Raw genomic sequence first — 15,241 nt, forward strand, 5'->3', positions numbered from 1 at the left:
ACTTCCACGTCTCGTCTTTTATGTCCCGCTCGTTTTATTAATGGCGTTTTTTTTTTTTTTTATAAAGACGGGTACGGAGCCGCTTGTTTCCGACATCCTTCACTTGGGTTGGCAGCTCCTCGTGCGTTGTCGGGCACGCGCCCCCACGTGCACATGCGCACGCTCGCAGGGCTCCAGCAGCAGCAGCAGCAGCAGCATCACGAGCGGCGGAGGAGAGAGGCAACGGGCGACGAGCTGTGTGACTTTGGAGGCTGCTTCGTCACATCTCGCTCCTGGGAGGATGGAGCGGGGACCGGAGGACCAGTGAGCGGCTCTGCTGGGGGTGGCGGAGGGTGGAGAAGAAGACGCGGCGAGCGGGCGACGAGGCAGCCGCTGAGTCCCGGAGTGGACGATGCTTGTTTGCCGCAGGCCCCGCCATCGTGAAATTGGATACCGACTTGCGGCTGATGGGTTGACCGAGCTCGCTGCTCCGCCGGGGAGGTCCCTGCCGTCGGACGCCACCGGGGTGGGAGCCGCCTGTGCCCGGTTCTGAACGGGAAGGGAAGGAGCGGCAAGAGAGGGAAGATGCAGACGGAGGAGGAGACGGCCGCCGCAGAAGAGCCCATCTTGGAGGAAGGGTCGGGACGAGAGCAGGTAAGGAAGGACACCTTCTGTTTCTCTCTCCTTTCACGAGTTTGTGCTCGACGGAGTGTCAAGAGACCCCAGGCGGGTAAAGTTGCCTCTTCGAGAGCCGCCTTTTCTCTTCGCGTCACGGCCGTTTCCACGTCAATTTCTCCACCATGTCTGTCGACTCATTGACAAAACGCGGTGCCCGGGTGCACCGGGAAGGACACGGAGAAGGACCTTCAGTGTGCCCGGACCTGCAGGCTCGGTGTACCGATGCGAGACGTCTGGTGACGCCGTGTGGCTCCTGGGAGAGGTGCTTCTTTTTCTTTTTTCTTTCTTTCTTTTTCTTTTCTTTTTTTTTAGTCCACCTGGCAGCTGGCCGGAGCCACCGGAGGGTGACCTCACGGTTTAACCTCACACACCCACTTTTCAGGCCAAACCCCTCTGTGGCTCGTGAGAGGGAATGGACGGAGGCAGCGACGCCTCCTCAGCAGCAGCAGCAGCCTCTCATATGTGGTTTGTTGGAGGAGATCACCATGTATGAGAGGGTTCCACTATGCCCATTCAGCTGTGTGTTAAACAGTCCCACTCAACTTCCCTCTCAGCAATAAACACTTATACTGTATTCCCACGATGCGTCACGAGGAAATAAAACAGTGGTGTCAAAGTTATTTTAATTGCATAGCATTGGCGATCTATAAACAACCACAACAATCAAATGTTTCCCATTTTAATATCTGTTTATAAAACGTCTTCCAATCATCAGGTTGCAAATCAAGCCACCATCATTCTATTTCTAGTAAGACACAAATCGATGTGACTCACCTAGTAAACTACTGAAGTGGTTAAAAGAAACAAAGAGTCGCTTTAGATTTTCTTGCAATTAAAGATCCAACAAATTACTTGACATTCATCTTTTTTAGGGGAGTTTGTCCAAATCTGTAGAGTGATATGAAATCCTCTCTGCGATAGTAATTCAGGCCTGACAAGTCTCAAAGATGGATTTCTGCAGCCTCCAGATTTCAAAACATTTGGCACTCGCCAAGATTCAAAAATCTCATTTTTATACGTGATGGATGATTTAGCTTGTTTTTAAAGTTAGTTACTTATTTTTAGTCCTCGGTTTTACAGTATAATCTTAAATCTAGATTTAAAAATGTTTATTTCTTATCAAGTTAAACTTACTTGCCGTATGGACGGATAATGTCAAATTTCGTGTTTATGTTTTATATTTGGGCGACCGTTTCTTGCAGTGCATGATTTCACAAATTCTCAATGAAAGAGTTCACCTTTATGTCTGTTAATCTTCCTAAATCAACGATGCCCTATGTAAATAAACGACAAACTGCAGTTACGTCTATTAAATATCAACTTTTCGTCTTAAGCGGCTCCACGCGTCAGCACATATCATTCAGGGAATCTAACTTTTAAGAAAGAAAAACTGAAAATGAGTGTGTGAAAGAAAACATGCATATCTCTAAATTTTAGAATACAATTGGAAAAAAAAATTCTTCTCTGATTTCTCACAATTGGAAAAAAAAATTCTTCTCTGATTTCTCCTCTTTAACTTACAGAAACTTCCATATATCTTAGATTTGTCACGTTTCCAAAGTTTTTTGGTTTATTTTTAATAATGGAATCTAAATATGAGATTATTTTATGAGAGCGAATGTTTTCCACAGAAAGATGAAGAGTATTTTAAGTCCTTTCAGTCAGATGATTGTTTGGTTTCTCGGTCACAGCTTTTTGATTTTCTCTCTTTAAATGTGGGGAAAACAAAGAACAGCTTTACTGAACAAAGGGGATCAATTACACACAAACTAAAAGCCGTTAATTTCTTTTTCGATTGAGTGGTCGATTAATTGGCTAAAACATTAAGTGTTTTCGCTTTAATAAGCTTTAAATTGGTGCCTAAGAGGCTTTAAGGCGAGATAACCACTATTTTTATCCCACGATTGTCTGCAAACAGGTGAGATTAAGAAGTGACCATTAAAACTGAGAGTAATAACAAGAATTAAGACATTTAGCTGTAATTTAAAGCTCTCAGCTCCTCCTCATTCCACCACTCGCCACTGTGGCCACTCGCAGTGCAGACGCAGCCTGAATCTGTTCTCTGCCTCCATTACTCTCTCTTCATCCTCCTCTTAGTCTCCTTCCTGTTTTAGATTTGCCTTGTGGAGTTTACAGCGTCATCTTCCCATCTCTCGCTCTCTCGCTCTCTCTCTCTCTCTCTCCCCACTTGATTCCCCCACTCAAGCACTCGCACGCTCATATCTCCCTGAACTCTACTCACTGTCTGGCCCACACGGATATGCACCTGCACTCATACAGGAATTATTACAGAGGAAGTAGAGAAGGATGGCTCCAGTAAATCAAACTATTTTCCAACCATTTAGACCCTTGTGCAAGTATTTTCTCACACAGAACTTGTTTCGAAGTGTGTTGTTTTAAACCGAACAGAAAAGACGAAAAATGGAGTTGTATCAAAAAAAACAACAACATTTCTCTATGAATCATTCACACAGGAAGGGAGAAGCTCCTTTTCCTCACAGTCATGCAACATCACAAAAGTAAACAGCAGGACGTGGACGCCAATGCCGGTGTGAGGTGCGCTGTGTGGCTTCCTGTGGCAGCCGTCATCCTGCCGGCCATCTGTGAGGCTAAACACACAACTCCGCCGCAGCTCTGCTGTGGAAACTTCCCACAGTAATATACACCAGGGATAAAATTGAAGCCGATTTTGGTTGGTTGCAAACCCCATCTCTCGCTCACAGTAAGTTATTTTTTCAGTAGGCAAACATATAGTTCATTATTCAGCATCACCCAGTTCATCGGTCAGTTTACTCTCAAAGAAATTTAAAAATTAAATTTCTCGCGTGCCGCAGTGATCATTTATGGTATTTGATTGGAAATTTCAGAGACAAATAAAACACACAAATACACTGAAAACGGAATAAGAATAGACATATTTCATAATTTATTGACTTTATTACTTTTCGTTCATTAATTTTTGTGCAGTGTTTGAGAAGATTGAAAAAGGTTTTCCTTCTTCTTTTTTTAATGGTGAATGAATTTCACTTAGCGCTTTTCAACTGCTTGAGCAGTCCCAGGTCGCTTTACACTGTGAATCAACTTTGATTGCTCCAATAGACGGTTAAATGTTTTTTCATCATTGGTAAAACTGTCTTCGATTTTAATTCCTGCACTTTGACTGACGTTATGATGTGACGCCTCCATGTTTTTCTTTCTCTACAAACCTAATACACAACTACCCCCGCCCCCCCCCCATCCTCCCTCCCACACACACACACACACACACACACACACACACAAGCCCTCTTTTCTCCTGCTTTTCCTTCATGCTTCCATGACATGTAACATCAGACAGTCCATAACCAGATATTAGATCTTGGCACAAGCATGCCGAACGCTTATTGGCTCACTGACATTGATGAGATTTGCTTCTTCATTCTGAACGTTTGGTTGTGAAAGATATTTTGTGACTCGATGGTGTTGAGCTGAGAAATATTTGTGCTTTGGGGGCTTGTTTACCCGACAACGGTTTTTTCAGAGCCACTGAAAACGCAAGTTTTTGAAGACTCCTCCCAACGTGGAACTTTTTGAAAAGGCTCTGAGTCGAAACTGGGAAAAATGCAACTTTTCTGAATCGCTGCTCGCGTGTTTTCATTGTAAAAACAAAAAACAGCACCCACTAGGGGCCCTACATGAAAACTACATTGTTTTTAGCATAAATGGACATAGTTTTCAAAACGTTGTCATGTAAACATGAAACTTTCCTGAAACAAAAATGAAGCATTTTTACTTAAATATTGTCGCGTAAATGTGGCCTTTTTTCTATCTGTGCCATTAAATGGAGTTCAGTCGTGTGTCAGCAGGTACAACTAAGTTTAAAAAAAGGCATTTTCATCCCATATATATCCGTAAAACTATGACTGTGTAGTAAAGACTTCCCCTACAGATGGAGAGCAGCACGTCGTGGTGTAGACGATTGGCTTTGCCGCCCTCCTTCTAAATAACTGTAACTGGCATGAATGTAAGCGCACGTGTAGGCCAACTGCTGCTTCCAGTAATATTTCCTTTATGAATAGTAGATTTACACCTCGCCCGCTGGTAATTGTCACAGCTGGGTCTCAACTCCCCACTGAACTCACTGTAACACAACAAAGACTAATGTTTGCAGCTTTGCCAGCGCATAATGGTGACACATTGCTGCCAACATCAAGCGCTCGCGATTTATTGTGCCGTCGCAGCACAGGTAGCAGGAACCCGACGGACCCGAATGACTCACTTCGGTCGCGTTAAAGGGGCATCGTTTTTTAACAGTGTACCGCAGGCATCAACAGCACATTTTCCTTTCTTCACTTCCTCACTTCATTTGCCACCCACATGCGAGGATGGCTAATTATAGCTGCTCCAGTCACACCTAACCAGCTGAATCAGTATGAGCAGAGACACAGAGGGAGGGACACCTTTTTGCAGGAAGGGAGATGAAACAAAAAATAAAAAATCCACAAGGCATAAATTAATCAGTTGAAATCACATTTTTCATGTATTAGAAAATGTGAATGTGCATCTAAATGAATGATGTATGAATGAAAGGAGTCGCTTATTTAACCTGAGCTAGTGAAAAGTGCGGTATAGCCTACAGATTCATGTTTCTGCACATTTAAATTCGAAAAATTGCATAAGATTAGAGCAAATTGAAACAAGTGAAGCTGGTTATGGATGAAAAGGGCAGATTTACTCCTCATAGTGTCAACACACACGGGGTGGAGGATACATGTCTGAAAACCCCCACAAAACAAACTGCAGTCAAAGGTTTGTAAAAATGTGGAGAATTCATAGAAAATCTATCATCATGTCAACAGCTCAGAGTAATTTCCTCGACAAATGTGGCATTAATGCAAATTCAGCGCGGAGTTTATGCCATTAATGCAACGGGATTTGTCATGTAAGCACCGCCCCGTTTTCAGCCCGCTTCAAAAAGAGCTCATAAGGAGGGCGATAGAAAGTTTTGGTCTGAAAGGAGAAATGGAAGCTGACACGCTCCAGACGAGGCTGTATAGATTTCTTTGCATAACGATATCAAGGGGACTGAGATTTGCCTTTGATGTGTTGCAGCCTGACACGGGAGCCAAATCTCCGCAGAGGCGGCAGCTCGAACCCGATCGTGCCGCCAGCTCGGAGCTGCAGGAGCTCTTGTTTGTGGAGAAATGCTTTCCTAGACAAAGGTCATGAACAGACAGCGTCAGTTTTTTCACCCGTTCACCCGGAGACGGAGTTGGTGCGTCGTCAAAAACGTTCCACCGTTGGAGTGGTTTTTCCAAAAGTTGCGTTTTCGCTGGCTCCGAGCGCCGCCGGCGTGCAAACGGACTCCCAAAACGCAACGAGAGTTTTCTCTTTTCACTCGAAAGTGTTGTCGTGTAAACAGGACCTTAGTCACAGCTCCACCCGTCCATGTGTCCACACACTGCAGAAGCAGCCAAATTTAAGAAGAATATTTTATTAGAGAGCAAAATTGACCTCAAGTGGGTTCAACAAAATACGTTTTTAGTTATCGCACTACGTTATTTTACAAGATATACCTTGCATGGTTATTTTGCTGGGGATATGCAACCATTTGTTACAGTTTGGATAAAATATATCCACAATATTCTATTTTTCTTTTCTTTTCATTTTCACCATTTGGCATTATAATTTCCTGAGCATGCAATTGAAATAAAAATTACGAACATATTTCAGACTTCACAGACAAAAAAGGCTGTATAACTCTGCTGCTGCTGCCGCCTGCTGAATAACTTCATTTCATTGTGGACAGTATATAGAATGGGATTTTAGGGATACTTGCAATTACAATTTCTAATTTAATTCATCTTACACTAGTTTCCATTTTTTTCTTTTCTGCACCAGTCTTGGATTCCTCACTGGGTTTTTTTTTAATTTTTTTCAGGTAATGTTAATCGGAATGTTCTGTAACTGTGTACTTAGATTTCTGCCCACAAATGTGCATGATCAGAAAATTCTTATCTCAGCAAGCTAAAATAAAAACAAAGCAGTTTTATTATATGTTTCATTGACACAAATGTTTGTTATTTTCCTTTATAAGGGACAATCATCCCATAATGCCAAGGTCTGCTCTGTTACGTGTAGTTTGTGACTCTGCGCTCCACGTTTGTGAACTTCCTGCGCTGTATACATCAATCAGCCATAATATTATGACCACATGCCTGCCGGTCGGCATCTTTGATGCCCATATAGACTAAGCTGCAATTATACCATGTATTGGAAAAGGTTTCAGCTTTAAGTTCTGCTCTAAATTTTGAACCTCAGTGAGTTGTCTATTGGATCTGACCACATGGGGCAACCTTTGTGCATCAGTGAGCACCACCTCTCAGTTGGACCACTTTCAATAGACCACTGCAGCGCCGGGACACCCCACAGGAGCTCTGACTCACTTGTCAAGACGTCACAATTTAGTAGTTGTCAGACATGCTCAAATCCTCGCACTTGCCCACTTTTTATGCGTTTAACACTTCTAGCACTTTGCTGCTTGGTGTACAGCCCCGTGATTGACAGGGTGCTGAAATGTTTCACCCACTACTCCCATCGCTTTTTTTTATTTTTTTATTAATCTGATTGTGCACTTCACCTTGTGTGGTGGCCAACACTTTCTCACTGAACTTGTTGAGGTCTCTGTGAGACTGAGCTTATTACCCGGTCTCTAGGCTGTGTCACTCAGCGACAGCTCGCCTTGAGTCTTGTGTTTTACCCGTGGGAGCTTGAAACGCTCACCCCTGCAAAAACTGATTGGCAGAGGTGTGTGTCAGAATAATTTGACTCCTGTCTTGGGGCTGATTTGTCCTCAATGCTGCAGACTCTTGGTGAGGTATTGAGCTTATTGCCATGATATGCTCCTCCTATTATTTTCAAGAAGGTGATTGCAATTTGAAACGAGCACGAGGAGATGAGATTGGAAAAGGAGGAGGGAGAGAAGGAGAAGGATAGAAAGGATGGATTTGGGCAGAGAGGTTCCCTGGAGAAAGGTGCAGTCTGACGCTGCTTCCGTCTCTCTCTCTCTCACTCTCTCATTTTCACTTCCTTACATACTGCATTCATGAAAAGTTCATGGCCGTTTCTCTCTCTCTCTTTCTGTCTCTCTCTCACATGCTCTCTCAACAACAATGCCTCCCTTCTCTCTCCCTACCTCTGCTCTACACTTTTAGCCCAATCAATCCACTTAGAGACAGACTCTGAAAGAGGATGTAACGGAGGAGACGTGGGGTTGAGGACGGAGTTGGGGCAGTGACTGAGGTCGGGACTGGAGAGTGAAAAGCTTTGGAGGTGGGAGGAGAGATTCGGGAAAGGAGGGAAGTAGAAAATGATTACGTAAGAATAGATGACGGGAGGATGTGGAGAGAGGAGCAGTCATTTTGGCAGGAGAGAATAAGATATGAAAACGGTACCCCTGATAATTTCCCTCTCGCGTTCTTTTTTTAAGCACCGGAGCTATTTTTGGCTCCTGATGTCTGCAGCTTTTTTGGGGGCTTTTGCAGAGCAGCGAGTGGAGTGCAGTTGCCCTTCACTCCACCTCCCACTGCTTGCCCTTGACTTACAGTAGTCGAAAAACAAGAAGCTGGGTAGCAGTGTAAGTGTTGCAGTCAGCCAAATGTGCAAGCGGATAGCCGAGTGTGGCACCATTGCTCTGGTCAGGGAGACAACGAAGGAGAGCGTGCACGAGTGAGGAGGAGGAGGAGTGAGTGATAAAGAGGAACAGAGGGCGGGAGGGAGCGGGGCTAGATAAATGGAGGGAGTGATGTGCTGACAGGACATGCAGACTTAACGGAGAGGAGGAGGGAAGGACACTGGTGTCATCCCAACAGTGTTTTTTCTTTTTCTTTTTTCTTTTCATCGTCATCTGCTGTGTCGCTTGTCGCATTCACCGCGAAGCGGGGGCTAGGAGAGGGTGCACACAAGTTTAAACACACACTCTTTGTCACATGATCCATTTTTCTCAAGCGTGCACCGATAACATACATAATACACATTCCCCCCCCTCCCCTTCTTCTCTTTCTTCATCCATCTCTTCCAGCTCGCACACAAACTGCAGCACAACGCAAATATGCTGCCGATGTTGGAGTGGAGTCAGTTGGCTGAAGAACAGTCTAGAAGCATCGTTCTCATCTAAATTATTCACATACTCTCTTGCTGGCTGCATTACAATGCTGAGAATGTGCGTGCTGGCGTTAGTGTGGATGGAGAGATGAAAGAGAGAGAGAGAGAGAGAGCACATTAGACCATCTATGTCGGTCTAGCTGGTGCATGTGTGTTTGAGTGCACTGTAATATGATGTCCTCACAGTGCAAGTGAGGCCGTGTGCACTCACTGGGTGGCGTAAACAGCACTTATCCTGCGATAGGTGTGAGGCAGTGTAAGGCCTTCCTATGGTCAGCTCACACACTGGCTCTGAACTCGGACACTGTTCGCCAAACGGGAAGATTGTTGTTATTAAAGCCTCACCAGGTCGTCACCAACACAAAAAGCTCTGCAGCTTTCTTGAGAAATACTCTGTTTCTGGCCATAGCTGCTGTTATTTTCACCTGTCAGACGTGATTAAATATTAACTCTGTGAAGTAGGCTGTATTATTCATCACAAGCTTGACTGTGCAAAGAATTTTGTCAAGCCTTTTGGCCGAGCTGCATTAAAATCGATCACACGTATTGATGGGCCACCACTTGTTTGTTCCATCATGATTAAAGCAATATAATTTATGTTTAATGAAGATTATATAGAATCCAAAGTACATATTTTCAAGATTTTAACTAGACGGGTTACAGATAAAACAACAGAAAAATAATGAATAAACATTTCTGCTGTTTGGGAGGCTGTTTAAGTCTGCTAGAGAACATTAAAAAGAGACAGCATTGGACAAAATGTATAGTTATATAGTTGTAGAGTTTTTCCATATAATCTCAAACATGCAGTATTTCTTACTAAACTCTCTGGGTCTTTTTTTTCCCCCCAAGATATTTTTAAGGTTTTCTTTTGCTGTCGTTATTGTTTTGCGCTTCTGGTGCTCTTGCCCTGCCCGAAGATTTGAACTTGTATGGAGCTCTTTAGAAGCTTGGTGCCGGGTTCTTCATGCCAGGGTGATCAACACAACCACATTGGCTGACTTGTGACAAAATACTGTTTGAAGACCGCGACGCCTTCCTGCAGCAACTTGCAACCAGACTGTGACCACAGTGAGAAGGATGTGCCAGACTTATGTGTCTCTGTATGACTCTTGTTTGTTGGAGCAATAACTTGTTAAATTACCAATATGTCTAGTTCCATCATCCAAACAACACCAAATAAGAGTCAACGACAAAGAAAAAACATTATTAAAAACAGCATGAATAATGCAACACAAATGTCCTTATTTTTGTGTGTTTAGTTCAGTTGAAATCCCAGCCATCAACCCACTGCATGCCATTGTTTTTACTCAACAAACAGGTCCATTAAGGGAAAATATCCCTTTGAAATAACTATTCATCATTGATCTTCTATTGGGTTTGATCCCACTTATTCTGTAAAGTGAAGAATAGTGAACTTTGATCAGCTTGCCAATCAATCAAGACAGACTTAGAGAGACAGAGAATCACATTGATCACGTAGAGTCATCAGTTCACCTCATACGCGTATATATGGACTGTCAGAGAGTGAAAACATGCAAACTCCACACAGAAAGACTTTTCATCTTTGTCTTGAACCCGGGACTTTCTGTGAGGCATGACCTTTGGAATATCTGACAATGAAAAATTACTGGAATTTGTTTGTCTTTAATAAGAACAAAACGACAGTCACTTTTGAGTCAAAGTTATAACTCATCATTTCAAGAAATTCTATAGTTGAATATGATTCATTTGAAACTTCACAAAAAGCTCAATCTCCCCTGCTAATTTAAGAATGTGCTCAAGAAATGGTATTTCACTGGCAGATTTACCATGCGTTCATTTTTTATTTGAACATATTGGGCTCATTTTGTTCTGTCTTTGTAGTGTGAAATCATTCTCACTTCCCAGACATGATTGAATATTACCCTGTGGAGTGTGCTTTATTATTTATCACAGGATTTATTGTAAGCACAAGAACAACCCACTTGCATTAGGAGTATCACAAATTGATAGAGTGTGTATTCTCTTCTCTTTTTTTTTCCCATCAGAAAGTTTACAACCCCTTTGGATTGAAATTCAGTGACATTTTAATGTCATGCACGTCATTATTTTTACGATATACTGCAGCCCTAGTGAGTACTATCCTGACATCAAATCTGTTTTTGTGCATGTTTCCACACAGCAAAGGCCGGTCCAGCAGTCCCTGGCCTCCTCGCTGTGTCGGGAGTCCCATTGGAAGTGCCTCCTCCTGACCCTCCTCATGTACGGCTGTTTTGCCACGCTCGCCTGGTGCGCTCTCTGCCGCGTGCCCGTCCTCGGCTCCTCCTCCATAACTCTGGGTGCTGACGACGATGCCACCTCGGCGGCCTACTACAATGACATCCTGCACCTGGAGAGCCCGTGCTCCAGCGGCTACGTCTACATCCCCCTGGCCTTCCTGGCCATGCTGTACGTGGTTTACCTGGTGGAGTGTTGGCACTGCTTCTCCAAAACGGCCATGCTGGCTCACGCGGAGTTCCAGGTATCTGTTAAAGAGCATATAAAACTCTCTGGCTCTCTGTGACAAGCTGAACATTAGAAAGCTCTCGGGTCAAAGTGGTGGTTGAGTCCAGCAGCCGACCAAAATGGAGTCTGTTCTTGAGAAGCAGCATCTTGAAGCAGTAATCCACAGCGAAATCCCACAATGCACTTCATGTTGGGGTTAATGGATCCTCTGCTTCTCATCTCCAGCAATTTCAAGTCTTTCTACAGGGGAAAGAAAAATTTAGCAGATTTCACCTGTTACAACCTCAGTCCTTCATTTTAAGATCTAGTTTAAACTTAAAATGAAATCTACTGAGCTGCTGCACCCATATTAAATGCTGATTTTATCTGTGAGCTGCTCTTTTAATGTACCTAACATACTTTAATGTGATTATTTTATAGTCAAGATCATTTTGGCACTCAATCTGTTTTAAGGCACTTTATAAATAAAGCTGGAAGAGATCCTGCAAACTTACTGACCTTTGTATTTTCCCTCTAAGATCCTTTTTGATGGGAAGTCAAAATGTGAATAATGGTGTTGGGAAGTTATACACAATAATCACTATTCTTTATAGACCCAGGCTTATCAGTTTCCTCACACTTTTAATTATTCATGAGGCAAAGTGACTATTCTACAACATCCGACTGAGGTGTGGGTAAGATAATACTTACCCCATTGTGTGGAAATTACTCGACCTTACAGCACCCGTGTGTTTTCATTCCAGCCTGCTCTGTTTGTTATCGAGCATATTGCAGGAAGGGAGCAGCTGTTCATTTATTTTTGCCAAAAGCTAAAAAATCTTTTCACATCAGTTTATATAAACAAGAAAGACAAAACAGATTTTACCTCAAACAAACCTTTGGCAGGACCGTTCCTGAACCACATTATGCAGACAAACAGCTTCTGCTCGTACTGTCACTGTATTTGTTTTTCGACTGGTCTGTTTTCAAAGTCTTACGCACGAGATCTTTCAAAGCTCCCTTTAATGTCCCTTATAGGAGGTGTATGACCGTGTACAGAGACTTCAGCAAGCCACGCCCTGCATTTGGTGGAAGGCCATCAGCTATCACTACGTGAGGAGGACCCGACAGGTGACCAGGTACCGCAATGGAGACGCATATACAACCACACAGGTGAGGAACGCTTCCTGAAGCGCAGCTGAACTTACTCTCAGTTTAGCTGTAAAACTCTTAATTTGTAAAATCTGTGAATAATTTCCATGCACAGTGCGTCAGATTCACTCTTTAGGACTGCACTGGCTCAGTTTGTAATAACTTGCTATAAAAAGGAGAAGCCAAATAGACAAATCAGTATTCCTTTTAGAATAATTGTTCTCTGATAACTAATCATTTCCTAAGTTCTCTCTTTATTTATACCACATAGCAGCCAATAATGTAATTATGGCCAATAATGTAATATATGTCATTAATGTAATCATTAGCTTTTTTTCCCTCAATGTAAATCTGTTAATGTAATAACTTGTTAACAGTGTAATAAAATATTTAATCTATTATTGTATTATCGTCTATCCATTAATCTAATAAGTTATTACATAACTGAAGTAGCTTTAAAAATTGTAATAACAGAAAAATAAAGTGCATTTCTTGGACGTTTTTTGCAGTGATCTTATCAAAAGTATGTCAAGTAGATGGAATAGTTATCATATTGAATCAATGAGGAAACACTCTGCAATGCACTCTCTTTTATAACATTTTCTGAGTTGCTATTTTTCAAAAATTTCTTAATATTGCATTATCAATCCAAATTATGTCATCATCCTTCTGACTTTCTCTCCCTCGGTCTCTGCTCCGCTCCCCTCTTCCTCAGGTTTACCACGAGAGGGTCAACACTCACGCCTCCAGTTCAGAGTTTGACTACGCGCGCTACGGCGTGAAGGACGTGTCGAAGGAGCTGCTCGACCTGCAGCGGCACCCTGCTGTTCGCCTCCGTTTCACAAAGTGTTTCAGGTGCCTGCAGGCGGTGGTCACCGACCCAAACCGTGGTTGAATTTACACTGAATTTGATCTCAGCGGTCTTTTGTATGTTTTAATTGGGTCACTTTCTTACACTTCTTATTTTTTGTGTTCTTTAGCTTCTCAAGTGCTCGTGCTGAAGCTGCCTACCTCACTCAGGTTATCATGCTTAATAAGACTTATGCTATTATTTTCAAGTGTTACGATTATTTTTGATTTAAATTCAAGCTGCTTTATTTTTTTTTTTGTACAGTTTGTTTTTTGTAAAAATTGAAAATGTTTAGTATTCTTATTCATTTAATTGCACTCATATTGTTTTTCTCAGATTGCTACATATTTGTTTTCTTTTTCTCTTAATACCAAGAGAGCGCGCTTCTTCGGGGAGAACGAGGGGCTTGACGACTACATGGAGGCCAGGGAAGGCATGCACCTGAAGAACGTGGACTTCCGCGAACACATCCTGGCCTTTCCCGATCCTGCTCATCAGCCGTGGTTTTCCCGACACCGGGTGTTTTGGCTGGCGTCTGCTTTTCTGCTGTCGTGGCCCCTGCGGGTCGTGTCAGAATACCGCACGGCATATGTCCACTACCACGTGGAGAAGCTGTTCGGGGAGGATGAGGACGCAGGAGGAGGCGGTGGGGGAGGGCCGGGTGGGGGTGGAAGAGGCGACGGGGTCGAGGGAGGGACTGAGAATGGAATCCATCGCGGAGGAATCGGGATGGGAGGTGGCCTGAATGGGACGAGCTACAGAGCCATCTCTCGAGTCAACACGGTGGACATGACAGAGTTGGAGTGGCACATCCGCTGTAACCAACAGATGGTCCCGAGCTACTCTGAAGCCCTCCTTATGGACTTGGACACGAGTGGAGGGACGAACCCTACGGTCTCCACGCCTATCTCCGGGCCGCCGGGCATCACCCCCAGCCAGGGGACCGCAGCACCTCCTCTGGCTCTGCCTGTGGTGTTCAACTCGGCTTACCTTCTACAGAGCTGCCCTCGATGCCGGAGGACCACATCGAGCGCCAGTCTTCCTTCCAGGCTACGGGCCCCGATGGGAACCACAGCCCTCCTGAATGCTACCGTGGCCGGGATCAGGGCAGCGGGGCAGGGAGGCGGAGGCATAGGAGGAAGGCTGGTGCTCAGCCGGAGCGGATTCTCTCTGGGGAGACTCGGAGGCGGGCGTCAGAATAGCCTGTTTCACTCAAGAAGCATGGGTGGAGGGCTGGGGGGCAGCAGGGAGGATGGAGGCGGGAGCGGGGGAGGAGGAAGTAGCAGTGGTGGAGGAGGAGGAGGAGGAGGAGGAGGAGGAGGAGGAGGCGGCGGCGTGGGGTTCTTGGGGTTAGGGTCCAGACAAGACAACGAGGAGACGAGAGGAGTGCTGGAAGGAGAGGGTGATGACGATGAGGAGGAGGAGGAGGCGGAGGAGGAACAGCAGGTGGTGATGAGGAGAAGGGATGACGGGGGGAGAGGAGGGAGAGAGAGGGATGAGGAGGCAGAGCAGGACAGTGGGGCGGGAGGGGAGGAGAGGGAGGGCGAGAGAGATCGACCTCCATCGTACCAGGACGCATTCTTCTTTCCTGTCCTCATTATACACGGAGAGGAGAGCTGCCACGCCGGAGACGACATGTGATAAACAGAAAAATAAACAGAATCTGAAGGCAGAAGATGAGGGAGATAAAAGTACTGAACAGGAAGAGAAGAGCAGACAGAAAGAGAGTTTCTCCATTCGAACAAAGAGGTAAGAATAGATCTGTGATAGAATTGTGACGGAAATGGACAAGAAGGTGAAATAGAAGTTGAAATCGGTGAATAAAGTAAGGAGATACTGTGAGCATAGACGGGAAAGTCTCAGATGACAAATGGTAAGAAACCCGAATGCATTGGAGACTGGAAAATGTTCCCGTAGCCCACGAGGAGATGAGAGCTGAGCCAAATAGGACAGAGTGAAGGCAAGAAAATCCTC

General features: G+C 44.3%; 1 protein-coding gene across 1 annotated transcript; it reads left to right on the forward strand.

Moving 5' to 3' along the window:
- Nucleotides 1-564: 564 nt before the first annotated feature.
- LOC308123383 (transmembrane protein 151A) lies at nucleotides 565-14,908 on the forward strand (the record flags this gene model as incomplete). Its single annotated transcript, XM_080485851.1, has 6 exons — nucleotides 565-633; nucleotides 10,964-11,302; nucleotides 12,304-12,438; nucleotides 13,133-13,272; nucleotides 13,398-13,437; nucleotides 13,643-14,908. The coding sequence occupies 6 exons, from the start codon at nucleotides 565-567 to the stop codon at nucleotides 14,906-14,908; spliced, it is 1,989 nt and encodes a 662-aa protein (XP_080341977.1).
- Nucleotides 14,909-15,241: the final 333 nt, after the last annotated feature.

This window comes from Lipophrys pholis (genome assembly GCF_963383615.2).
Source record: "Lipophrys pholis genome assembly, chromosome: 18".
NCBI classification, from domain to species: domain Eukaryota; kingdom Metazoa; phylum Chordata; class Actinopteri; order Blenniiformes; family Blenniidae; genus Lipophrys; species Lipophrys pholis.